This window comes from Ambystoma mexicanum, chromosome 2p, assembly GCF_040938575.1.
Source record: "Ambystoma mexicanum isolate Mex_15411 chromosome 2p, UKY_AmexF1_1, whole genome shotgun sequence".
NCBI classification, from domain to species: Eukaryota; Metazoa; Chordata; class Amphibia; order Caudata; family Ambystomatidae; genus Ambystoma; species Ambystoma mexicanum.
In genome coordinates, this window is record NC_090923.1 from 800,839,646 (window position 1) to 800,867,552 (window position 27,907).

Here is a 27,907-nt window from a genome sequence, read left to right on the forward strand (position 1 = left end):
GGCAGCAAAGGCTCCTTAACAGGGCCTCTATTTAAGATGTCTGTGAAATCACCTTGGGTAAGGTCTTTTGTAGGACGCCCCAAAAGCAAATATTCAATCAACCTATCCATGACAGTCCTATTAGGCTGCAATTGGGCTAAAATGGACATCTGGCATGTCAAATTCAACTTCAGGTGAGGTATCCAGACCACTGGCATCCTTTAGACATGAAGCCAAGTCTTCTACAAAAGATTAATCCGAAATTAATTCTTCTGGAACATTAGGAGTTGCAAAACTTTCATATCAAAACGGCATGATGATGTCGTCATCCTCGAAGATGGACCAAAAGGATTTGAAAAAAATCTCTGATTCTGGTTTGAATGTCGGAGCAGACTCCAAAGTCGACATCGAAGGACCCTTCGACTGACTCCTTCAAGGATAAAGTTACATCAGCTTCTGGCTTCGATGTTATGCCGGCAGTCGACGCCACTCGAGATGACATTCCTAAGGTCTTCAGACTCTGGCTTTTGGGTAAAGGCGCTGAAGCCTTTCTTGATTCCCTGTCAGCCTTGGAAGACGCTGTCAGATCAATAGCCTTTTTTGGCTCTTTCGAGGGACCAGGACAGGCTACCATCAAGAAAACTTCCATCATTTTCTCACAGAAAGTTTCCCATTTGGCGGCTGAGGAGATCTTTTTGGGAAAAAGTACCTGACATCTGTTGGGCAAGGAATCTGAAGACTATGAACCATGGCGTTGTTTCTTAGAATTCTTTCGTGATGACGAAGAAGAAGAGTGATGGAAATCATTCCTCCATCTGAATCGCTTCGAAAGCCAGGAGCATTCTTTGGACCTTTCTGGAGACTGGTCTCCGGTGTAACTTCTACATTTTCTCTTCAAAGGTGTGGAAGACTGAGACTTCAAAAATGACTGCTTTAGGGAGAATTTCGACCTGCTCTTCTTCAAGGCCTTACTGGTCATCAATTGGCAGGAGCCACATTCTACAACTTCATGTTCTTCGCCAAGGCACCAGAGACAAATCTTGTGTGGATCAGTGATGGTCATCTTTGAATCACAGTTCAGGGGAGAATTTGGGCAGCACAAACCTTGAGCGGTAAAGGACCAACCTGAGAAAGGAAAGGTTAATCACCACAGTGACTACTGTACTCCTAGTCCAATTTCCCCTTTCCTCTATACTCGGAGTTCCAGTGAGGTGGGACGGGAGCCATAGCAAGCTAAAGCACATTTCCACTGTAAGAATTAGAGAGCGCACAGGCTCAATGACACCCAGAACCCTCACACTCCTCCGCCCTTAGTCCCTGATCCACCGCGAGGACAGGGAGGACCTGTCAAACCAGTTTTAGGGGGATGGAGGATGAGTTTATGGAGAAAAAGGGACTTTGGACTAGGAGTACAGTAGTCACTACAGTGAGCAACTTATCCTTACTCCTACATCCTCTCCCCTTTCCTCCATACTTATGGTAGAGTAATAAAGTATTATTCTGTTTCGGGTGGATGGAATTGAATTGCTGTGAAAATGTTGAAGACCGCCTGTCTGAATTGGGCATTGGCCTTGGTGCTAGAGTTCAGCATGTATTGTTTGCAAAAGTCTGATATGGCTGCCCTGCATATGGCCTCCCAGGGAACATGGCGTTGAAAGGCTACTCCTGTACTCTTTCCTTTGGTTAAATGGGCATTCAGGCCTTGAGCAGGTGTCTTGACCTGTGCTTCATATGCACGGGAAATGCAAGAAACTATCCATCTTGCAAGAAACTATCCATCTCGCAATAGGGACTTTAGACACTTGTCTGCCAGTGCCCAACTGCTATGCTCTTTAAAACTTAGGTATGCAAAATCTGACCTGCTTTGGATTGCAGAACTGGAAAAAATACAGGCAACAATGTCTCCCGATTTATGTGGAAGTCTGAGACCCCTTTGGTTAAAAATGAATGATGTGCTGGTGTTTGCCTTGTCTCGGTAGAATAACTGATTAGGTTCCTCAATAAACAATGCTTGTATTTCACTGATGCGGTGGGCCAAAGTAATTGCCACCAGAAAAGTGGTCCTCCGAGTGACTAGACATAAATCAAATGAATACCATGTGTTCGAAGGGTTTGTGAGCTAGGGTCACGAAAACTGTGTTTAGGTCCAAGCTTGCATTTGTGCATCATGTAGGGAGACACAGGTGAATAAATTCCCCTGAAACGACGATTAATTATCTGGCAGGCGAAAGAGACCAGCCTGTCTTCATTTGAAAGGTATGCCCCAATAAGCTCTAGGTATGTCCGGTAGGATGGACTTGGGTCCCTGTTTAAACCAGGCTTCTCAAGAAAGTGATGATTTCGTCAATGGATACTTGAAGCAGATATTTTGATTTACCTAACATCCAATAGCCAAATCCCTATGAATGTGAGTGGAAGGTTTTCAGATGCTCCAATCACCCAATTTATCACCTGAAACACAAGTAACCATAAATCAATGTTTCAGGTGTTGGAGCACCAAGGAAAGATTGTGGGCATGGATGTAGCACCTTTCTTTCCTGACAGCGATGCAGATCCGGAAGGAGGGGGCAGAAGGAGAGGTGGTCCACTTGCCATGAGCAGTAGGTCAGAGAACTAATGCCCCTGTGGGCAATGAGGAGCTAGCAGAAGGAGTTTTCTCCGACTGGAATATCCAAGTTTCTACAAGACCTGATCAAGGGGGGAGGAGGGAACGCATATGCGAACAAATTGTTCCATGAGATCAACAATGCACCCCACGTGACTCTCCTCCTCTCCAATTCCATGAGGTGTACTGGCGACAGTTTTTTTCTGTTGCAAATAGATCCACTGGGCAAATAGATCTCTGGAGGAGAAGATCTCCAAAGGACCTGCTCGCTCAACTCCCACTCGTGGTTCATGAAGAATTCCCTGCTCAGCTGGTTTGCCTGGATATTCTGTTCCTGCGAGATGATTATGTTGTGGCTCAGTGCCCACTCCAATAAGTGTACTGCTAGAGGACCAAGTTACACAGATCTGGTGCCCTTCTGCTTGTTGAAGTAAAACATTATTACCACATTGGCCATCAATATTAGTACACTGTAGCCTACAATCACCAGTAGGAATGCCTGCAACACTGCAAGGACTGCCCTCTACACCAAGAAGTTTATGTGCTCTTTGGAATCCTCCTCGTTCCATGTGTCATGGACTTGGAGCTCTCCCAGTGTTGCTCCACCAGCCGGATAGGGAAGAGTCTTGTGATAGTAAAGTGATGCAGGAATCCTGGGATGGAGTGCCTGTCCTGCAGTTCCTGTATTCTTCCCACCATTGGAGAGCTTTCTAAAGCCATGATGGGATGGGGACTGTCTTGGTTAGGGGCTCCAATATCTGACTCAAATGTGCTGCCAGGTGCAGTAGAGTGCGACACATCCCCAAACTGACCATAGGTACAGGGAGAACACAGGCTGCCATCAGTTCCAACAGATGTAGGAACCACCATGCAGTAATTACGGATGTGTCTCTGTAGGAACGACATTACCTAAAGCCGAATCCCAAAAGAATCCTACAAACTCCAGCTTCTGTCTCAGGATGTGTATGGACTTCTTTATGTTGACTAAAATACATACATCATGTCCAGAAGTTACTGCGGGTGGGCTGACACTTGGACTGGGGAGTGAGCCCTGATCAACCATTCATCCAAGTATGGATACAGATGAATGCCTTTTAAGGCGTACAAATGCAGCCACCACTGCCATTAGCTGAACCAACAGCCTCTGGGCAGAGGTGAGGCTTAAGGGTAAGACTTTGCACTGGTAATGATCGTAAACTATGCAGAAGCGCAGTAAACGGTGCTGGGGAGGTCAAATGGGGATAATATTCATGTGAAGTTTGCAGGTCAACAGCTACCAGACAGTTGCCTGGCTGAAGGAGTAATCTGATAAGAATGGGCATAATCATCTTGAACCTTTCATGTGGTAAGAAAAGGTTGAAGTGGGAAACGTCTAGTACTGTCCGCAGGCCAGCCTTGTTTTTCTTTGGAATGGTGAAGAACCTTGAATAAAAACCCAGAGGTTTGAGCCTCTTTGGTGGAGTCACCGGTTATGATCCAAAACAAAAGAGGTCATGGTTGATTTTGAATACATTTTAATCTGTGTTATCACTCTGGGCAACGCTCCAGACCATTGTTCTCCCCCTGCCAAGCTATTACAGAAGGGAAAAGACCATATGCAATTAGGCTTGATAACACCGCAAAAGGGGCATTCCAGCCCGAACTGCTGGGTCACATCCCTTCTGCACGAGACCACAAGCATGCCCAGAGCAGTGCCAGTGGTTCAGATTTATTCAGAACCTTCCAACCATCAGCTGTTTTGTTACAGTTTGTCTCCTTGTGTGAGAGAGGGTATGCCCAGATGTGCCATAGGGAAGCAAGCTGCACATCACATCAATGATGAGGCCGAACAAGACAAACATGTCCGGGGTTGCCTGCGTTTCTGTGCAGAGGGGACCTGGGCTAGCAGTTTGGTTTGGGCTGCCTCTTGCCTTCACCAATTGGGCAAGATGATGGCACATTCGTCTTCCGACTGGTGAGCTACAGATCTGCATCCTCATGTCACAGACTGCTTTGATTCTGGGATGGGTGGAGGGTTGGGAGAAACCCCCTGGGGAGAGGAACGTGCTGGTTTCTTATGTCAGGTGCTCAGAGATAGGTCTGGTCTACTCCGGCGATCATGGAACCCTCAAACCTCCTGAACTTGGCAGTGAATGAAGGTCTTTGAAGGCCCAAAGACACCTGTTTTGTGGGGGGCTTGGTTAGGGCAGCTGAAGCCTTTGCTGTTTGCCCAATATTTGCCTTTTTATTTAGCTCCTAGTCTATATCCAGGTTGAACAGTTCCACCCCATCAAATGGTATATCCAGGATTCGATCTTGTATGCCTGACTGCAATTTGGTGGCTTTAAGCAGTGCTTGCCACCTAAGAGACGCACTAACGGCCGTAACCCTAGCAGCTGTGTATAGATGGCAGTACCTCTATGAGGTACTACACTACTGGAGGGCTTCTGCCAGGCCTGAGATGAATCCTGCTTGGAATTCAGGTGGGGAGGAGGAAGTCGCAGTCACCCAGCTCTATCCAGAACTTAAGTTTGGTAGCTGGCATGACTGGCTCTGCATTGGCCTGCCTTAAGCGGAGGGCAGCAATTTGTTAATCTTTCTGCATTATCTAGGAGGCGGTCTTCATGCAGATTCTGCATAGAGGACGATGACATCTGACTCTTACCAAAGAGTGTATTAGGACTATAGTAGAGTGCGCTGGAGCACGATGCATCACTCCATTTTTCTGACGGACATGATCTGTAACTCATGTCCACCCATTTTGTGACTGGTTGAACAGAGGCTGGTTTTTGCAAAATGTGTACAGCTTCCCCCACCACATCAGGTTGAAGATGTATGCCTGCCTTTCCTTGAGAAGACTGATGAAAGGACTACTTCATCCATCTGTAGACTTTCTCAAACTGGAGTTCCTCTTGTATTCCCTAACACCTTGTATCCTGTTGTGAAATGCTTTAGTAGACATGGGTACTTTCCTCATTGTCTTCTGACACACCATCATAGTCTCTCTTTGTATCATCATCTGGGGGACCAGGAGGAAGAGGATCTTTCAGAAGTGAAGGTGGAACAGGCACCATGGATTGAGAACTTGTCGCCCGCAGGAAGAAGAGGAGGAGGAGGAGGAGGAGGAGGAGGAGGAGGAGGAGGAGAAGGAGAAGGAGAAGGAGAAGGAGGTGGTACCTCTGCAGATGAGGAGATGTGGGTTGGTTCTGGGGGTCCTCTGGCTGAGCGCGGACCAGTACTGTCTTCATGAAGATCATAGAATATTGTATCATGGGTCATGATGCATTAACTCCTGAAACCTGTTGAAGAACTGGTCTTCCCTTGAGGGTCCTGATGAGGCTCCACAGTGCCTCATTACTGGTAGGCGCAGAGCGAGGAAGGAACAGAATATCCCCTCATACTGGGTGATCATTCCACCGAGGGAGAACATGGGGGAGAGCCCAGAAGCACTGGGAGGCAAAGGAGGAAGAAATCATTCTGTGTCACTCTGTGTATGGTCTTGGACACCGTACAGGCTGCAGTGCCCTCTAAGGTAATCTGAGGAGCTGGGCCTATTTCTGTTTTAGGACTTTTCAGACCCTAAGGTGTGTAAGGCCCAGTGAGTGGAGCAGAGGAAGCCTCGGACTGTAGTCCGGTTTAAGGCAAAGTGCACTGGTACAAGCCTTGCCAGGAAGCAAAGACCCTTTGGGCCGTGGCCTGGTACCAGACCCCTGAACGCATCTTTGGCGCTGGAGACATTTAAAGTCACCTCAGAGACCTCGGGCGGCCCCAGTAACGTAATGGCTAACCGCAACAGTCCCCGAAGGAGACTTCCCACTTCGACTAAGTCCCGGGTGAGTGTCACCTCGGCAGGGTGCCACGGTAAAAGGAGCTGTACTCACCCTCTTAGATTGAACTTAGTTCTTGAGGTGATGCAGAGCTGCCGCCCGAAAAGATGCTCTCTCACCACATAAATCGGGGAAGGAGCAAGACCAGACACTTTAAGCAAAGAGTGTGAGAGTCCACCGCCGAGAATGACCTGTAAAACACCCCACTTTACCTGGCACAAAACTGGATGAAGCAAGGGGAGTATAGGATAAAATCTTTTATAATTACTATGGGGAAGGAGCACGAAAGAAGAAAAAAAAAAAGAGGGCTGCCTCGGGGTAGGACCACAAGAGGCGGGGTCCAGGGCTCAGTCACACTACGTGCACGTGGCCCACTCCCGCACTCCCTCTACTTTCCTAAAGGGGCAAACTCCCATAAGTATGGAGGAAAGGGGACGGATGTAGCAGTATATGAAAGTACAGAAACACCTGAAGAGGACAGCAATACATGAGGACAAAGTGAGGAGCATTCGGGACAGAGAGCTTGAAGGGGAGATGAAGAGACTTGAGGGAAGAAAGAACTCCTACAGAAACCAAGAGAGATACAGGTGAGGCAAGGATGATCCGGCACAGGATAAGAAGGCAAGGTTACAAAATATGGTTTCCAAAATGTATGTATATTCAGGTCAATGCCGGATGAAGTGCTCCTAGAGACAACTTCTCCCATGTAATGATACTGACAGAAAGTGGCATATTTTGCCCTCATTGGTTAGGTGACTCCCTTAGGTACATAGGTCAAATCTTATACAGGTTAGAAAGGCTTCCAACGGTATGCACAATAAGTTCCGGCTCCCCTTTCCAAACGCATAGTTTGTTCAGCTCATTTAAAGTACTGGAATATGTTAAAGACGGATCCTCTCTTTTCTGCAGAGAGTGAGAAGCCTTTTTGGGAAAAGCAAAAATGTGCAATAAGCAGGGTGACCTCTCAGTGAGCGAGAGAAAGAGATGGGCTAGGCACCAGAGACAGCTCACTGTGGGGCACTCCAGAGCATAAAACATCATAAAGATTCATCTGCGTTCAAATGAAACACTAAGCCAAAAGCACATTCTGCCAGTAGCTGGATTTGCTTTTCTTTTTTTTGTTACACATTCCTTTGCCCTACCTTCGCCTTGCCCTCTCACTTCTTTCCCTCCCTCCTTCACTGACCTCCTCTCCCATCGCTTTGTCCCACTCTTCAACTTTTTTCCCTCCACCTTCATTGTTTTTCTGTAAGCAACTCTCCCTATTTTTCCCATCAATTTCTATAGGGAAGTGCTGCAGCGTCTTTGTTGTTTTGAGTGTTTTTCTTTTTAACTATTACATTTATTTTTCATCGAATAGAGCTAAATATTAAGCAGGTAGTTTTCAAGGATTATACGTAGGCTAAGCACCCTTAAACAACCGCATATGTGAGCCCAACTACAAACAATATGTTCGTGATTCATGATGTAACAATGTGGTAATGGAGCCAGAAAGATGCATAGATGTAATAATGGAACAAGGGGCACAGATGCTCAGGTATTTCATTTATCTTTGATTTTGCCATAATTTATATAGTATTCATTAATTTTATTTAAAGCTTTTCTACTTATTTTACATTGCTCATTACAAACGTTTGACAATTGCAACGTTATATGTATGTGGTTCCATGTCATTGCCCCCACCCCCGCCAACAGTAATTACTTTGAATATTTTACTTCAAAGTAATTACTTCAAAATGTTACCTCAAATGTTTTATTTTATTTGGGCAGGCCCCTTGCCTCCCTTCCCCATCACTCCCACAACTACCCTAACCCCCTCAGCACCGCCTTTTTGTCCCTTAACCCACAACTACATGTATTTTTCAAAGTATTTACCAAGTAAATTACTTCAAGTAATTACTGTAGTGTAAACAACCGGATACCATTTATGTTGCCATGGATCTCTCGGTTATTTACTTCTTTTACTTCATGACAGTCTTATAAGAAGCCTCTTTCTTGAGTGCAGGTTTCACTGCGGTTGGCCTCAGATGTTGATGCTTCGGGTCATATTGATTCCCTGAGAACAAACATGGGTCACATACCCTGTTCTATGGAATTTCTTGCATTCGGGAGGTTCTACAAGCCTGTTGTAGCTCATTTCATCCTTCACAGGGGGGAACTATCCATTTCCATATCAGTCTTTGTCCCTTCCACAAGGGCAGTCCAGCACTGAAATGCTAGGCACTTCTCCTCTGAACAACAGTACCATCAGAAACCGCAGACTCGCGTTTCGGCCTTGTTGGGCCTCCTCAGTGAGGTGAAGCCGAGCCTCTTTAAGGCATAGTGAGCAAGGGGTTTACATTTGGATTACCCTCATTTACTTAGGGCGAAATCCAAGTTTTACAAAATTGAAAAGCAGTGTCGGAGCCCCTCTACTGATATGATATGATAAATGATATGATATATGATATGACATTTGTAACGCGCCTATACACAAGTGTTTCAAGGCGCGACGAGGCGGGGGGGGAACAAGGGGAAGACAGACAACGATCCTACTAGGCCAGGTGTCATTCAGATCGCGCAAGTGCAGAGGTGGGGGGAAGGGAAAAGGGGAAGGAGAGGGGGGGAAGTGCAGTACAAGGTAAGTAGCGTAAAAAATAATAAATAAGGCCAGCTGGTGGCAAGTGCAAGGTAGATGCAGAACAAGTGCTGGGAAGGGGGGGCTGTAAGGATACAGTGACAGTCCCGCAGTGCAGGGGGGTGCCAGGGAGGCAGTGCAAGTGGAGAGTGGCTGGGCCCTGGACCGAGGTCACTGAGTGGCCCAGTTGCAGATTCAGAGCAGATTCAGTGAAGAATTAAAGCTGTTCAGCAGGGGAGAGGGAGAGAGAAAGCAGAAGCAAAGAGGAAGGTTTTGAGGTGCTTCCGGAACCGGTGTTAGGGAGAATTCTCTGTTTAGGCTGAATTTCCCTACCTAGTGAGTCCCCCAGCAGCTTTGCTGGATTTCTGGGGTTTAATTTTTTTCTCCTGCCAAGAGTGAGACTCTTTTACCCTCACTCTTGGACATGTTGAAGTGTGTTATCTTGGACAAACCTTGTGTTGAATGGGCTATGGGGTCTTTTACTCCATAGGGCCTCATGTATTTTTGTGATGTGGGTCACACAGCACCCTCTGTGCCGTGACCCAGGGGTGTCCTAGGGACTCCCCAACATAGACTCCATACCCTGGGACTGACTACTGTCTCCCAGGGCATGTAAAGTCACCAAAGACTTTGCTAGTCTTGAATCCTGAACAGAACCAGTACAAACCATCATATTGTGGACGTACTGGCTGGGGCAATTCGATTGCCCCAGGGTCTGTTAGTCGAGGGGGCACGTCTCCGTCCCCCCTGATCGAGTTTTGGCTGGTGGCAGTGGAAACTACTTTTTATATTCGACCGCGAATATTTCCCTATGGGATTTCCCATTGTTTTAGGCTAACACATTTAATTATTTATTTACGGTAGCCTTAAACATACCGCCGGTTTATATATTTATTTTTATAACTCCGGTTGGGACTTTTTGCCAAAACTTGATTCTAAAATGGCGTTGGTGTTCGCCTCTGTAACTCTGACCCAAAGTGGAGCCCTTTGTTCCACTTTTGGCGGGCTTCTCCACAGAAGCCCTCCAAAGTGGTGCCACTCTGTCTGGGGTACTTAGGAGGGGTGGAGGGGGAGTTAGGCACCCTGGACTGAGTTACCTTGGTAACTCAAGTCGCACTCCGTCCTGATTGGCCCAAGTGGTGAGCCGCCCGGCTCACCACTTAGCATGTTTGAGTGACAGCTAGGCTGGGTGAATGGGGGTTTGCTGCATAAAAGCAGGGCTTTGGGGACTGGGACTTCAGAAGTCGCCACAGGACCAAGAATCCGACGAGGGAAGAGCTGAGCCGACCTGCTTCGACGACACCACCCGGTGGAGCCCTGCTGAACCGTCTCACCACTTTTTCCCGACGACCGAGGAGAACTCTTAACGGAGTGGCTCCTTCCCTTGACTGGTGGGGACAACCAGTTTTTCGCCTTCTTTCCGTTCTTTGAGGTATCTCGTGGCCGCCTTGCCTGTGCCAAGCACCCCGGCAACCGGAATACCACACTTTACCCCCATACCGCGAAAGTCGGTACCAACCCTTTAACCGGAGGACTCCGCGGCTGGTTTCTTCCCGGGCAGTGCTACGACCTTTCTCTTCTGCTCTTCAGCGAGATATCCTTCTCTCCTGACCGACGTCGAGCCTTGCTGTCGCTGCCTGGAACAACTGCCCCCGCTGGAGGATCCTTTCCGCTTAAGGTACTGTGTTCCGCCTGGCTTCCCTTGCCACCGACTGTACGGGGTAGATTTAGTCCCCGGCTTTCGAACCTGGGAGTGCCTGGGACACTTTGGCTAAACTTTCTGAGCCACTCTAAACTCTTTTTGACTCTTTGCAAGACTTTGAATCTCTAACTAACAGTGTGATCTTGGGCACATTTTCGCTCCGGCTACTCTAAGAGTGGGCCCTGCCTAGTGACTTTTGCTCACCTGTGACTTTGTGCTTCTGTGAGCCTATTGCAAGTGTTCTGGACCTTAGAGTGGTGTGTTTAACCCATTTCTGCTTTTTCTCCCCCTTTCTTGGAAACTACTAGAGTGTCATCTAACGTTAAGCACTCACCTCTGTTTTAATTAAGTGGTGTTAACCTAGAGTTGTCTAGATAGGAGAAAGGATTGAATCTACTTTCATTATAACTGTGTTGAAGTGTTTTTACCCTATTCTTTGCTAGAGTGTTTTTACTTATGTGTGTTTTTAAATAAATAACTATATTCTTCTGAAACCAAGCTCTGGTCAGTGTTTGCTTGTGCTATTGTGTTTTGGTACCTATTGTGTATACTTTGCATACTGCCTAACTCTTCTTGAGAGAAGTCTGACTGCTCAGCCACAGCTACCAGGTAAATCTGGGTGGTGCAGACTGCTACCAAAGGGGTTTACTGCTATACCTGTAGTCTTAAATCTTTTGCAGTGTTCCCCAAGGGAACTGCACAGGTTTCTGCCTAACACTGGTGTACAGCGGTGGGATTTGTATTGAGTATACATTTTATTGTGCTTTAGATACCTTAGTGCAACTAACCACAAAGCTTAGCACTGAAAAAGTAAAACCTCTAACATGTCAGTTATAGAAAGCTATAGTCAAGAGTCCCTTGCAGCCAAAACTGCTGATGGTTTAAGAGTGCTCTGTAAACATAAGGATCTCCTGACTAAGGGCAAGAAAATGGAGCTGATTGAAAGATTGTTAGCTAACCAAAGTCTGGGTGATGGTTCAGAGGAACCTACCACTCCAGCAACTGTAGATGACAGTGTTGAAATTAACATGGAGCAAAATGTTGATGATTCTGAGGAAGAGTCAGAAGAGGAGGGTGAGGCTGTTGTAACTGTCCCCCCTAGGCCTCTGCCTGCTCTACCTGCTGTACCTACTGGACCTTTACCAGGTCCCACATTTAGTCCTCAGTACTTTGAACTGGAGAAAATGAAGCTAGAATTGGAGTATAAGAAACTTAATGCTCAAACTGACAAAGAACTAAGGCTAAGGGAAATGGAGCTCAAGTATGACTTAGAAATGAAGAAATTATCTGTTGAGAATGTTTCTCTCTCTGGCTCCTCTAGAAGTTCCAGTCCTAAAAGACCCCGGATGCCTAAAGAATTGGTTGGTATGTATGAGCCTAAGTTGGATGTGTTGGATTGGTTGTCTCTGTTTGAATATAATCATGGGCTCCAGAACATCACAGGAAATGACTTACTCACCTGGTTGTTCTCTAGGCTTCCCCCTGTTGCAACTGATGTAGTAATGGAGATGGGGGAGGAGGATAGGAAGGACTATGAATGTGTGAAACTAGCTTTGATAGCTAGGTTTGGGAAGACCCCTTCCCAGTATCTTAAGAGGTTTAGGAGCCTCAAAAAGCATGATGGTACCCCTTGGGCTACCTGGGTGAATGAATGTTTGAAAAACTTAGAGGGATGGATTAAGGGTTACAAGGTGAACACTTATGAAGGTATGAAGAATTTGTTTATGTTGGAGACTATTTATGATGCCTGCTCTCCTGAGCTCAGACAACACTTGGCTGATTCCAGGGAATTAGATTCCCGGAAGCTAGCTAAGGCTGCTGACTTGTGGGTTGCCAACAGGGCCACTCACAAGGATTCTGGGGTAACTCAGAAGAAGGATGGGGAAAAACAGTCTAAGAAGGACTCCAAAGAGAATTCTAATACTACAAATTCCAAAGAGGGCCCCAAACAAAACTATAAGGGTAAGCCACAAGGGAAACCAAATCAGGCTAGTGTACCTTCTGGTCCCAGACCAGAAGGAGGTCAGAACAAGCCTCCATTCCAGCGAGCCTTTGGCTCATGCTTTGTTTGTAAGGCTACTGACCATGTGAAAGGAGATCCCAGATGTAAGGGTAAACCTTCAGGGGTCCAGCTTGCCTCCTTAGCCTTCGCTCCAGAAGAGGAAGTACATATGGCAAGTGGAAACTTTCTATTACTAGCTGATGAACCCACTGGAGTCTCAGCTAGTGTTTCTTTAGTCTCTCTGGGGTTGTGGGAGCAACAGAATTTAGATGTCTATAACTCTATCCCAGATAATACTAAAGAGTATTATAAGGACAGTGTCCAGGTGAATGGTCAGGAGACTCCTGCCATTAGGGACACTGGAGCCAGCATAACTGTGGTGGATGAATCATTTTTCAAGGCAGAGGATGTTGCTAAGGCACCCAAATGCCTCACCAAGTTAGCTGGTGGGCCTGTGCAGATGTGTCCCCAGTTACCAGTTCTCATCCAATGTAATGATATGGCTGTAAAAATACCTGTCAGTGTACAATGTGAAGTGCCAGGTAGGGTTCTGTTGGGTAATGACCTCAAAGCTCTTGGAGTTGTATCTCATACCCCCAGACCTCCTAGCAAAAGGTTCCAGGAACTCACAAAACCTGCAAGGGAGAAAACCCTGAGAGGGTTATCTCAGGAGATGATGACCGAAATCACTCCTCTACCACTGGAGCAACTTACTGCAGTAACTACCAGATCAGGAGCAAAGGGGCAACCCAAGACTCCTAGGAAAAAGCCAGCAGCAAGCACTCCAGTGCTTCCAACAAGGACTTCACCTAGGTTGTCCAAAGTTACACCTGTAACTCCCCCTCCAGCTGAGGCTGAGAGGGAGGTACAACCCTGTGTGGTTGAGCTAGACTCTGAGGAAGAGCTAGAAGGAGGCCCCAACCTTATTGGAGATTTGGACCCTGAGGACCATCCTGAGCTGCAGTCTTTACTGGCAGAAGGTGGGCCTAGCAGGGCAGCTTTTCGTAAGGGGCAAAGAGAATGTCCAACTCTGGAAGGTCTCCGCCACCAGGCAGCTTCTCAAGCTGATGGGCAAGAGCCTGGGAAGTATAGGTTGCACTGGGAAGATGGCCTCTTCTACAGTGAACCCACTGAGTCTGAACCTGGAGACTACAAACGCCTTGTAGTCCCACAAGAAAACAGACAACAGTTCTTACAACTAGCCCATGAGATACCTTTGGCTGGCCACTTGAGTTTCAAGAAGACCAAGGAAAGGCTCTCACTCTACTTTTATTGGCCAAAGATGGGGGCTGAAGTAGATAGATATTGTAAGAGCTGCCATACCTGCCAGACTTCTGGTAAGGTTGGTTCCAAGAATGTGGCACCTTTAGTGCCTCTCCCAGTTGTGGGAGTCCCATTTGAGAGGGTAGGGATTGACATTGTTGGTCCCCTTGATCCTCCAACCTCCTCAGGCAACAGGTTTATCCTTGTTGTAGTAGACCATGCTACTAGATACCCTGAGGCCATTCCTATGAGGACTGTTACAGCTCCGGCTGTGGCTAAGGCCCTCCTTGGTATTTTTACCAGGGTTGGGTTTCCTAAGGAGGTAATCTCTGACAGGGGGTCAAACTTTATGTCCCACTACATGAAGGCCATGTGGAAAACCTGTGGAGTTACCTACAAGTTCTCAACCGCCTACCACCCTCAGACAAACGGGTTGGTTGAAAGGTTTAACCGAACCATGAAGAGCATGATAGGTGCTTTGGAAGAACCCCTTAAGAAAAAGTGGGACCTTCTACTGCCATGCCTTCTCTTTGCTTATAGAGAAGTCCCTCAGGAGGGAGTAGGTTATTCTCCCTTTGAGCTTCTCTATGGCCATCCAGTCAGAGGTCCATTGGCCCTGATTAAGGAGGGGTTGGAAGGTGCTCCTCCCCTCAAGCCAGTCAGAGTGACTGACTATGTGATAGGTCTCCGGAGGAGAATGTCACACATGATGGCAGAAGCGAGTGACAACTTGAAAGCTGGTCAAGCCCTGGTCAAACATTGGCACGACCAGAAGGCTAACATGGTTGAGTTTACTCAAGACCAGCTAGTTCTAGTTATGCTCCCGACAAGGCAGAGGGCCTTGCAAGACAAATGGATGGGACCCTTCAAGGTTGTGGGAAAACTTGGGGAGGTCAACTATCTGGTGGATCTGGGCAGACCCAGGGAAGCTCCTAGAGTCTTCCACACCAACCGACTAAAAGCATACATCTCCAGACCTGATGTAGGAGCCTTGCTTCTAGCTTCAGCTGCAGAGGAGGAAGAGAGTGAATCTCTCCCTGATCTCCTCAGAGGTGTACCTTTAGATGAAAAAGTTGAAGGAGTCAATCTCTCTTCAGACCTGACACCTGAGCAACAAGAGGAGTGCAAATCTATGTTAAATCAGTTTGCCTCCCTGTTCTCACTGTCACCAGGCTTGACCCCTTGGGGCCAGCATGAGATACTCACTGGTGACTGTCTGCCAGTCAAAAGCAGAGGATACAGAATGTCAGAACATATCAGAGCCCACATCAAAGGAGAGGTCAAGAAGATGCTTGATCTCGGGGTAATAGAGCCCTCTACTAGTCCATGGTCTAGCCCAGTTGTGTTAGTACCAAAGGCAGGATCCAAAGACTTGAGATTCTGTGTGGACTATAGAGCTCTAAATGCAGTCACCAAGACTGATGCCCACCCTTTGCCCAGGACAGATGAGTTGGTGGATAAACTTGGTGCAGCCAAGTACCTCAGCACATTTGACCTGACGTCAGGCTATTGGCAAATAGCCCTGACAGACCATGCCAAGGAGAAAACTGCATTTTCAACCCCAGTTGGCTTGTACCAGTTTAAGGTCATGCCTTTTGGACTAAAAAATGCACCTGCCACATTCCAAAGGATGGTGAACCAAGTTCTGGCTGGGATGGAAGATTTCTGCATGGCATACTTGGATGACATTGCAGTCTTCAGCCACTCCTGGGAAGAACATGTGAACCACCTAGGACATGTGTTGCAGGCTCTGGAACAGGCCCATTTGACAATCAAAGCCAGTAAGTGCCAGATTGGTCAAAGTAAAGTGGTCTACCTTGGACATGAGGTAGGAGGTGGAGAAATAAGGCCTTTGCCCAGCAAGATTGAAGCTGTGCAAAATTGGACAACACCAACTACTCAAACCCAAGTGAGAGCTTTTCTAGGCCTCACTGGATATTACAGGAATTTCATTGAGAACTATGGGACCATAGCTTCTCCACTGAATGTAATCTCCTCTCCCAAATTCCCTAAAAAGGTAAAATGGAATGAGGAGTGCAATCAGGCCTTTGAAAAACTGAAGAGAGCTCTTTGCCAGGCTCCAGTATTGAGAGCTCCTGACTACCACCAACCTTTCATTGTACAAACTGATGCTTCCAATGTAGGTATAGGTGCAGTTCTAAGCCAACTGGATGAGAAGGGTAGGGAGCACCCCATTTGCTTTATCAGTAGGAAACTGAAGGATCCTGAGACAAGGTGGGCAACTATCGAAAGAGAATGCTTTGCTATTGTGTGGGCACTGAAGAAGTTTAGGCCATACTTGTATGGTTCTACTTTTATTATTCAGACTGACCACCAACCCTTGAGATGGTTAATGCAAATGAAAGGGGAAAATCCAAAACTATTGAGATGGTCAATCTGCCTGCAAGGGTTTGATTTCACCATTGAGCACAGGTCAGGGTGTCACCATCAAAATGCTGATGGACTCTCTAGGATGTATATCATCGACTAGAGGTATGAGGTTCATCCAGGAGTGGATTAAATCCTCCTGTCCCTTAGTCTGGGGGGGGCGAGTGTTAGGGAGAATTCTCTGTTTAGGCTGAATTTCCCTACCTAGTGAGTCCCCCAGCAGCTTTGCTGGATTTCTGGGGTTTAATTTTTTTCTCCTGCCAAGAGTGAGACTCTTTTACCCTCACTCTTGGACATGTTGAAGTGTGTTATCTTGGACAAACCTTGTGTTGAATGGGCTATGGGGTCTTTTACTCCATAGGGCCTCATGTATTTTTGTGATGTGGGTCACACAGCACCCTCTGTGCCGTGACCCAGGGGTGTCCTAGGGACTCCCCAACATAGACTCCATACCCTGGGACTGACTACTGTCTCCCAGGGCATGTAAAGTCACCAAAGACTTTGCTAGTCTTGAATCCTGAACAGAACCAGTACAAACCATCATATTGTGGACGTACTGGCTGGGGCAATTCGATTGCCCCAGGGTCTGTTAGTCGAGGGGGCACGTCTCCGTCCCCCCTGATCGAGTTTTGGCTGGTGGCAGTGGAAACTACTTTTTATATTCGACCGCGAATATTTCCCTATGGGATTTCCCATTGTTTTAGGCTAACACATTTAATTATTTATTTACGGTAGCCTTAAACATACCGCCGGTTTATATATTTATTTTTATAACTCCGGTTGGGACTTTTTGCCAAAACTTGATTCTAAAATGGCGTTGGTGTTCGCCTCTGTAACTCTGACCCAAAGTGGAGCCCTTTGTTCCACTTTTGGCGGGCTTCTCCACAGAAGCCCTCCAAAGTGGTGCCACTCTGTCTGGGGTACTTAGGAGGGGTGGAGGGGGAGTTAGGCACCCTGGACTGAGTTACCTTGGTAACTCAAGTCGCACTCCGTCCTGATTGGCCCAAGTGGTGAGCCGCCCGGCTCACCACTTAGCATGTTTGAGTGACAGCTAGGCTGGGTGAATGGGGGTTTGCTGCATAAAAGCAGGGCTTTGGGGACTGGGACTTCAGAAGTCGCCACAGGACCAAGAATCCGACGAGGGAAGAGCTGAGCCGACCTGCTTCGACGACACCACCCGGTGGAGCCCTGCTGAACCGTCTCACCACTTTTTCCCGACGACCGAGGAGAACTCTTAACGGAGTGGCTCCTTCCCTTGACTGGTGGGGACAACCAGTTTTTCGCCTTCTTTCCGTTCTTTGAGGTATCTCGTGGCCGCCTTGCCTGTGCCAAGCACCCCGGCAACCGGAATACCACACTTTACCCCCATACCGCGAAAGTCGGTACCAACCCTTTAACCGGAGGACTCCGCGGCTGGTTTCTTCCCGGGCAGTGCTACGACCTTTCTCTTCTGCTCTTCAGCGAGATATCCTTCTCTCCTGACCGACGTCGAGCCTTGCTGTCGCTGCCTGGAACAACTGCCCCCGCTGGAGGATCCTTTCCGCTTAAGGTACTGTGTTCCGCCTGGCTTCCCTTGCCACCGACTGTACGGGGTAGATTTAGTCCCCGGCTTTCGAACCTGGGAGTGCCTGGGACACTTTGGCTAAACTTTCTGAGCCACTCTAAACTCTTTTTGACTCTTTGCAAGACTTTGAATCTCTAACTAACAGTGTGATCTTGGGCACATTTTCGCTCCGGCTACTCTAAGAGTGGGCCCTGCCTAGTGACTTTTGCTCACCTGTGACTTTGTGCTTCTGTGAGCCTATTGCAAGTGTTCTGGACCTTAGAGTGGTGTGTTTAACCCATTTCTGCTTTTTCTCCCCCTTTCTTGGAAACTACTAGAGTGTCATCTAACGTTAAGCACTCACCTCTGTTTTAATTAAGTGGTGTTAACCTAGAGTTGTCTAGATAGGAGAAAGGATTGAATCTACTTTCATTATAACTGTGTTGAAGTGTTTTTACCCTATTCTTTGCTAGAGTGTTTTTACTTATGTGTGTTTTTAAATAAATAACTATATTCTTCTGAAACCAAGCTCTGGTCAGTGTTTGCTTGTGCTATTGTGTTTTGGTACCTATTGTGTATACTTTGCATACTGCCTAACTCTTCTTGAGAGAAGTCTGACTGCTCAGCCACAGCTACCAGGTAAATCTGGGTGGTGCAGACTGCTACCAAAGGGGTTTACTGCTATACCTGTAGTCTTAAATCTTTTGCAGTGTTCCCCAAGGGAACTGCACAGGTTTCTGCCTAACAACCGGAGGTGGTTCTCCTCAAGTTTCAGGGAAGCAGGAAGGCTGTTCCAGAGGGAGGCCCCTGCTGCAGAGAGAGATCTACCCCCAGCTCGTTGCTTCGAGAAGCGGCTGACCCTGAGGGAGTTGGAGACGGATGAGCGAAGGGCTCCGGAAGGAAGATATTTAGGAAGAGAGAGTTGAAGGTATTTGGGCCCCAGGCCCCAGAAGGCCTTGTGGACAATGCAGTGGGTTTTGAACTTAATTCTCGCAGCCACTGGAAGCCAGTGTAGAGATTTCAGTCCAGGAGAGATACGGTCCCTGGGCTTGAGGCCAAGGACAAGTCTCGCAGTTCTGTTCTGGTTGAGTTGCAGAGGGAGGAGAGTGGAGGCAGGCAGATTAAGATAGAGGCTGTTACAGTAGTCCAGCTTTGAGAGAACCAGGGCTCGGGAGACAGTGAGCTTCTGGGGGAAGGAGAGGAAGGGAAGAATACCTCTGAGGAGGTGCAGCTGGTAGTGTGACTTGACCCTTTCTTTCTGCAGAGAGATCTGATATATGAGGAGAGAAGGAGAGTGTGGAGTCGAAGATGACCCCGAGGTTTTTTGCCTTGCAGGTAGGAGCAGGAAGGGGGCCAAGGGAGGCCGGTCAGAGAGCTGCAGGGAAGGAGGGAGTGGGTGTGCCGATAAGTAGAATCTCAGTCTTACTGGCATTAAGGCAAAGGTCATTGGTGGCACACCATTCCTGGATAGCAGACAGACAGTCAGATATGAGGGAAGGAGAGGAGGAGGCCGAGGGTAGCCTGAAAATGAGCTGGGTATCGTCCGCATAGCACTGGAAGTTAGGGCAGAGAGCGGCGATGCGGAGGGCAAGGAGTGCCAGATACTGGTTGAAAAGCCAGGGAGAGAGGTTAGATCCCTGGGGAACACCACAGGAGGAGAAAAAGATGTCAGAGAGGAAGGACCCCAGTTGGACACGGGAGGGTCGATTGGAAAGGAAAGAGGTCAGCCACGCCAGAGCCTGACCAGTGATACCCAGGTTATCACGGAGACGGTTGAGCAGGATGGCATGGTTGACAGTGTCAAAGGCAGAGGAGAGATCGAGTAGAATGAGAACACACGGAGTGTTGGAATCGAGGTTCGAGAGCAGGTCCTCACGGATGTTCAGGAGAGCAGTTTCCATGCTTCTGGCAGCTCTGAAGCCAGATTGATGGTCATGAAGACTACCAACAGATTCAGCATGGAGGTTAAGCTGGGAGATGGCCAGTTTCTCCAGGAGCTTGCCCAGGAAGGGAGTAATGGAGATTGGGCGATAGTTGGCCGGGCAGGAAGGGTCGGAAGAGGGTTTCTTGAGGAGGGGGTGCGCAAGGGAGTGCTTGAGGGGGGAGGGGAAGACTCCAGAGGCGAAGGAGTGGTTGCAAAAATCAGCCAGGGCAGGAGCCAGGGAGTCGATGTGGTCCTTGATGGTTTTGGAAGAACAGGGCTGAACCTGTTTAGACAAGACTTTCATAGATCGGACTTGTCTGGAAACCTCGTCAGCAGAAAAAAGTGGAAAGGCAGAGAAGGAGGGAGGAGGGGTGGCTGCAGAAGGGCCAGAGGAAGAGCCGGGAAGAGAGGGAGGAGGTGAAAGGAGGAGAGCGAGGACAGGATGTCCTGAGTTTTTGAGATGAAGTGAGAGGCCAGTGCAGTGCAGAGGGCCTGGGAGGGGACAGGAGAGGTAGAGACTGCAGCAGGGTTGGCCAGCTCCTTGCAGATTTTAAAGAGTTCGGCCGAGTTGTTTGATGCCTCAGAGATGCGGGCTTGGATAAGGGCTCTCTTCTTGGTGAGAACGGAGAGCCGGTATTGCCTTTGGAGCAGGCGGCAGGCCAGTTTGTCAGAGGATGAACATGAAGCACGCCATTTCCTCTCTGCCACCCTGCACTTGCGTTTTAGGGTGACGAGATCCGAGTCATACCAGGAGTTACATTTGGCTTTGGGCTTCAGGCAGATTCTCATGACGGGGGCAAGGATATCAAGAGTATTAGATATAGCAGAGTGGAGCATGGAGAGGGCTGTGTCAGGGTGGGAGTCAGCCGAAGGGGGAGGCGGGGGCGAGAAGGTAGCAGCAAAAGCCTCAACTGACACGCGCTTCATGGGTCGGATGACCGAGAAGGTGGGTGGTAGTGAAGAGGGTGGCTTTGCCTGTGGGGTAGGGAGGGTGATGTGGGAGGATAGGAGAAAGTGATCACTCCAGGAGAGAGGAGTGGAGAGAGGGACGGAGAGGGGAAGGTCAGAGGAGATCAGAGCATCAAGAGTGTGCCCTGCAGAGTGAGTAGGCCCAGACGGGAGAATAGAGAGTGCGAGAGAGTCGCAGAGGTCACGAAAGAGACCAGTGGGGGGACAGGAGGCATCGAGGTGGATGTTGAAGTCACCAAGAAAGAGGAGTTGAGTGGTTGAGGACAGGAGTGAGGAGGAGAGGTCAGCCCACTCAGAGAGGAAGGAGGAAATTTGACCAGGTGGCCGATAGATAGTAGCCACGGTAAGGGAATGGCTAGGAGAGAGAGAGAGTCGGCAGACAAGACATTCAAAAGAGGAGTAGGTCTGCGTAGGAGTGACAGTGGCAGGAATCCACTCAGGGAAGATAAGGGCAACACCACCCCCTGCACGGTTGGGCCTGGGCACGGAGAGGATCTTGTAACCGTCAGGTATGAGTGTGTCAAAGCTGGTGGCAGAGCTGGCAGTGAACCATGTCTCAGTGAGACCGAGGACGTTGAGGTCCAGTTCCTCAAGCAGGCAACAGATATCAGAGGAATGCTTGATGGCAGAGCGAGAATTAAGAGTGGCAATGTGGAGAAGGTTGCCATCCTTGAAGAACTTCCAGGGAGGGGTACAGATCAGAGGTACGCCCTGCGGAGGTGTTGGAGAAGGAGGTGAATAAGGAGCACGAGAGGGGGCAGGGAGGCAGGGTAGAGGCAAGGTAGCCGAGGACAGAGGAGGGGGGACAGCAGGAGAGGAGAGTAAGTTGATGAGGCGTGGGAAGCGTCTATCAAAGAGGTGAAGGTTGGCCTGAGGGCCTTGAACCAAGACAGTCCCATTAGCGTAGACATTAATGATGGCCTTAGAGGAGCGGAAAGGGGCCAAGAGGACATCCCAACGGGTTGAGAGGAGGAGAAAGGAGAGAGCACAGAGACCATATGAAGGGTCCATAGGTCAGGCGAAGGCACGAAAAAGAGAATGTCAGTGAGAGTTTCCTTGGAGCTGGCACTAGTGTAGGTGTCAGCGATAGGGAGGCCTGGGTTGGAGACCAGGATGTCCTTTTTAAACTTTTTCCTACCAGATTTAGTGAGGAGAGCAGGATAGTCAATGGAGAAGCAGTTAGAGAAGATAGGCGAGATAGAGAGCACCATGGAGTAGGAGGGAGTGGGGGGGTGGTGGGGAAGACAGACGAAACGAGAGCACGCAAACAGAAAGTGAGCGGCAGGCAAGTTTACCACATTTCAGAGCAAACAGTAATGCGTATTAGGTACAGGGCCACCTAAGTTTGAGAGTCCTGCGAGGGGAGAGAAGCAACCTAGTTTACCACATTTCAGAGCAAACAGTAATGCGTATTAGGTACAGGGACACCTAAGTTTGAGAGTCCTGCGAGGGGAGAGAAGCAACCTAGTTTACCACATTTCAGAGAAACAGTAATGCGTATTAGGTACAGGGCCACCTAAGTTTGAGAGTCCTGCGAGGGGAGAGAAACAACCTAGTTTACCACATTTCAGAGAAACATTAAATGCATATTAGGTACATGGCCACCTAAGTTTGAGAGTCCTGCGAGGGGAGAGAAGCAACCTAGTTTACCACATTTCAGAGAAACAGTAAATGCGTATTTGGTACAGGGCAACCTAAGTTTGAGAGTCCTGCGAGGGGAGAGAAACAACCTAGTTTACCACATTTCAGAGAAACAGTAAATGCATATTAGGTACAGGGCCACCTAAGTTTGAGAGTCCTGCGAGGGGAGAGAAACAACCTAGTTTACCACATTTCAGAGAAACAGTAAATGCGTATTAGGTACAGGGCCACCTAAGTTTGAGAGTCCTGCGAGGGGAGAGAAACAACCTAGTTTACCACATTTCAGAGAAACAGTAAATGCGTATTAGGTACAGTGCCACCTAAGTTTGAGAGTCCTGCGAGGGGAGAGAAACAACCTAGTTTACCACATTTCAGAGAAACAGTAAATGCGTATTAGGTACAGGGCCACCTAAGTTTGAGAGTCCTGTGAGGGGAGGGAAACAACCTAGTTTACCACATTTCAGAGAAACAGTAAATGCGTATTAGGTACAGGGCCACCTAAGTTTGAGAGTCCTGCGAGGGGAGAAAAACACCCAAGTTAACCACAATTGTGGAATACAGTGAGGCGAAGGCATCATGCGGATGAGGTGAACCAGGTGAAGGAGGGGTGGGCCGGGGGAGCGGAGAAGCAGGTGAAGCTGGGAATAAACATGGGTCAAATACCCTGTTCTATGAAATTTCTTCCACTCAGGGTAGGTCTACAAACACGCTTTAGCTCACTGCACCCCTCACATTGTAAAGTGCATCATAATTGTCATTGCTAGTGTATTGTATCTTGCCATTTCATGTTGATAGGATATATTTGTTATGATTTTGTTTACGCAAGCTCACTCTATGAGGAGCTTATTTTACATTTTGTTTCATTCAACTAATTGTGTACTTTGCAATGATATATACATCCTTGCAATCTTTATTTTGATTTGGGAAAGGTTTTTACAGGCTCTGTTACATCTCAATTGGATATTATGTTGGGTAATATCGCCCAACTAGATTTTTGTGTCATTCATTTAATTTGATTGTTTATATTGTTTAAGCTAAATGAACACTCTAGAAGACAGTCTTGTACCCTATCTCGTTGACCACAACTTGCGTCCATTTTTGGAACATGTTTTTGCATTTAATTTCCCTTTGTTAGTTTGTACAATGAGAAGAACTCAATTTTTCTGGTATTTCAACTAGAAATTCATTAGTGACAGGTTTATTGGATCCAGACTTGCTGGATATGCACACATTTTTATTTGGATCACAGTTTCACATTTCATTTGGAATTCGAGCAACATTAAATATACAATAAACTACTCCAGGATATCTACTTCGAAAACAATCTCTTCTTAATAATTATTGAAATTAACAACAATTTGACAATTCTGCATTAATCATGACACGTTTTCTAGAACTTTGATTGTCCCTAGTGTCTACTGTTTCATGGAAAAGCCTTGTGCTTGATATCAAGTGCACTGAATGTCAGTATTCACTGGGACCGTAAGGATTAGTCTGTATGAGAAAAAACCATACAATTACCTTCATAGGCTTTAGCAGCACTGACCAGACTGGACCATTCTAGACCAGCTGCTGTGTCAGGGAGAGGCATCATTCCTGGATCAACACGCCGCACAGGCTTGTCCCGAATATCGGTAAGAGACAGCTCTGAAGCAGAGAGATTGGCTTAAGGTGAGAAAAAAAAAGACAAAACAAGACAGGAACATTAATGCTGACCGATGAATATGCATTTTGCTCCTTTAAACAAATGTAATTTGTCAAAGATGTTCCTATTAATTTGGCAGCTACAAGAGAAGAGTAGCTAGTTAAAACTACCTCCACGCCACAAAGGGTGTGAAGAGTACAAGCTAACAGTTGGCATAGTTATGTTCTGGCCCAGACTACACCAATGAATTGCTAATGAAAAGGACAAACTAACATGGCACACCAACTTAAAATGTACACCCATTGAAAGGGAATGCATTTGGGCCCCACACTTCAAGTTTGTTTATTGTCAAAAATGTTATTGAAAGAACATGACTAGGTACAGAATACCATACAATTATATATACACCTTAAACATGAATCAAATGTATTACATATATAAACTGTAATATTTTTAATTCATATTACCTATCTTGCGGAAATGATACAATCTATATCAGCATCTCAACACTCAAAATAAAAGAACAGTAAGATTACATTTCTCAACACTTCCGGCCCCCAAGATCACCAATTGCACCCTGTTTTCAGGATAACCATTTAACAATGTTCATAACTTCCATTTAGAATAACTGTATTCAAATTACTGGGGGTTGTGGCTACCGAGCCATGGGAGGACATGCTTCCCAGGAACCTCCAGCAGATTTTGAATAGATCCGCACAGAAAACATTCTAAATGTCGCCTGTGTGCTCCGAAATTGAACGCGTGGACGTATGAAGTTGTGCTGCATACCAGCTGAACGTGGCGAATATACTGGAATGGAGGTTTGCACAAAATTAAGCCTTTCAAGTTGCGGACGCACACAAATGAGAAAAGTAAAATGGCAGACCCTGACAGACACAGGGACTGAGCAAAGCAGTTGCGGATGTGAAGAAACTACCGCCTGGGACAGCGCTGCGAGCGAGCCGGAGATGAAAGCAGCATTCTACAATAATAGAAGGAGCAGCGATCCACGGTCTGTTCAGCTGGAGGTTCAGCAAATGCCTGATACAGGCGAACGAAGAGGCAGCCTCTGAGGAAAACGGAGCGCACATTAAGAGAGGGGCCGGTAGACCTTGCGATTGATTACAGAGGCCGCGAGTGAAAGCATACAGATCTGCAGCCCTTTGTCTTGCCGTGGCGCTGGAGCCGGGTATGAGCGCCGGAGAGTGGCATACGGAACAAAGCGAGGCTCAGGACGGCCTGCAAGCCCATGGTTACAAGCAGTGAGGTACGCACAGGCTGGAACCACACTGGATGCAGCTACAGGCTGACAGAAGGCTGCTTAGGCACAGAGTGCCCCAGGCCCCGTACCGTACAAAGTACGGCACGATGGAGGGCCTGGGGGGTTAGGCGCAGGGTGGGGGACGAAACGGCACAAAAAGCAAGGGGAGGGGCAGCCAGGCAGCGCCCCCACGCATGGTGCTGCCAGGAAACAAGCAACACAACAGGGAAAGGCGCGAAGGAAAAGCAACAGGGGGGCCAGGGGAAGCCCGGCCCCCAAAGGGACAACAAAGGAGCAGGGGAGTATAAGTAACCCCATAGAAACCAAGAGAAGGGCAAACCAGGAAGGAGCTCACCTCATTCGAGTAAGCTCCTAGGGCCTGGAAAAGGGGGAGAAGGAAACTTTTTGCCACCCAACCCAACCTGCAAAAAGGAAGGAAAGGAGAAAGAAGGAGGAACCGGAACGCCAAGTACTTTCTTCGGTACACAGTAGAAGAAAGTCGTAAGCAGCGGCACGTGTCCGGGGTCGGATGCCCAAGGGTAACAAAGACTTGCTGAGGAGAAGGCTGGGCATCTCCTCCAACCCTGGACACGATGTGCCCAAAAGCATCTGGTGTGATGTATTCTGTTATGTTATGTCTTGGTGTTATTTTCGGTAGAAAATAAATAAGCCTACGGCCTATAGGTTTTCCACACCCAAGTCTGCTTGCATATTATTCCATAGTCGGGGAACAAGAGCGAAGGGGGGGGGCCACACTACTCAGCCTAATACATTGGTAACGCCACGGACATTGAACTGACCATATGATACGGAATACACGTCGGAAGAAATGTCAGCAGGGACCTGAAAGAGGGAGCTGCGTTCCAAGATAACGTCAGACACTAGCAGAGGCCTGTAGAGCGAAATGAGACAGACAGTGATACATTATCAATGATACACAGTAGCAGCCACACGATACTGAAATGCACGTTCTAACGAAAACCGGCCGAGCGCAGAATTAAGGTGCAGCATGATAATAGTAACGTCAGGGTAACATCAGATGCTAGCGGAGGCCTGTAGTGCGGGAAGACACAGGCGGGGCTTTTAGCAGTGTGGAGGCGTGGCCTGTGCATGACCGTAGCATCCTGAAAGTGGATGCCAGCAGAGACCTCAAATGTTGTAATGGGACACCGGTTATAAGAAGTAGTTGAGCACGCTGGGTGTGATCCAGCTGCCTGTACCAACGCACCACTATTCACCAATACTGAGACCAAGAGATAACGCATGACACTCACCAGCTTGATACAACAAGTCTGGTCCAGTGGGGATACTGGTCCGCATATGCCCCCCTGGGGCAAGTAAACCCCCACAGCAAGGAGGGCTTGGGGGAATCTCCAGGACAACTACATGAAGAATAAAGTGGTGTAGGAACCCCCGAAACTAGGAAGAAGTGCCCTCAATACCAGGGAGAGTCCTCCTGCAGGGCGGAATCTGACTTGTGGGCATTTACACAAGCGAAGATGGCGCCTAGGCTGCCCAAAGTTAAAGGGAAACAACCTACCCTAGAGGAGTTTGCCATGTCACCGACAGAGGGGGCCAGCAGAAAGGGTCAAGGCACGCGAGAAAGTGGGACCATGGCGCGCAACGACCAACAGATACTAGACGCCACAGCCGAAATAAAAGTATCATGGGAAAGTAAGATTGACACTGTTATCTCGGAATGGAGGACCTCGCTGGAGTTTAAGATTGATGCATTGAGTGTGGATGTGAATCTGTTGCGACAAGATGTACGAGAGTTGGCCGAACTCATAGGAATCCTAGAAAAGGAAGTGAAAGCCAATACAACCACATGTACGACTAATGCAAAGGAGGTACATGTGTTCCAACAACAGATGCGCAATCTTGAGAATAGAGCTGAAGAAGCTGAAGGGCGCGCTCGCAGAAATAACGTGCGCATTGTGGGGCTTCCGGAAGGCGAAGAAGGATCAGACCCGACGAACTATGTTGAGAACATGCTGCTGCAAGAGATATCGGGCAGAGCGCTCAGCCAGGGGTTTGCAGTGGAAAGAGCACACAGGGCCTTGTCCAGGAGGTCGACACCAGGGGCCCCACCGCGCCCTATTATCGCCAAGATCTTGAACTATAAAAAGACAGAGAGAAGGTCTTGGAGCATTTCTGCAAACGATAAGCAGAGCATCGCCGACCATCACTGCGTACCCGGATTACACTCTCTTGGTGCAGAGGCAACGCTTGAATTATGTAGCAGTGAAGAGGAGGCTACGTGAAGCGGGCTACAGAGATAGGTTGCTGCATCTGGCAAAAATGAAGGTGTTGCATAAGAATAAAGACCTATTCTTCAAATCACCAGATGATGTGACTGCATGGCTGGATGCGAGGAAATGCCCGATGGGAGCAGAGGATGAGACGGAGAGTGGAACAGAAAAGTGAACTGGCACCTCGTCAGTGCCGCACTGTTGGACAAGGAGACAATATGAGAGATAAGTATGGCACATATAATGACACTGGATTATAGTAGATTGCATAGGAGGCGCCGCACCAGGAGACATGCTATCATCCCCCTGG

The 27,907-nt window shown here is 47.9% G+C and overlaps 1 protein-coding gene across 5 annotated transcripts in view; it reads right to left on the bottom strand.

The window, feature by feature from the left end:
- The window catches only part of SIPA1L3 (signal induced proliferation associated 1 like 3), a 1,632,279-nt gene that overhangs the window by 122,738 nt on the left and 1,481,634 nt on the right, over nt 1-27,907 (bottom strand). For all 5 annotated transcript variants that reach the window (XM_069644476.1, XM_069644475.1, XM_069644474.1 and 2 more), the window contains one exon: nt 23,961-24,104. In XM_069644476.1, coding sequence (XP_069500577.1) covers nt 23,961-24,104 — 144 coding nt within the window. The remainder of the gene's footprint in view (nt 1-23,960; nt 24,105-27,907) is intronic.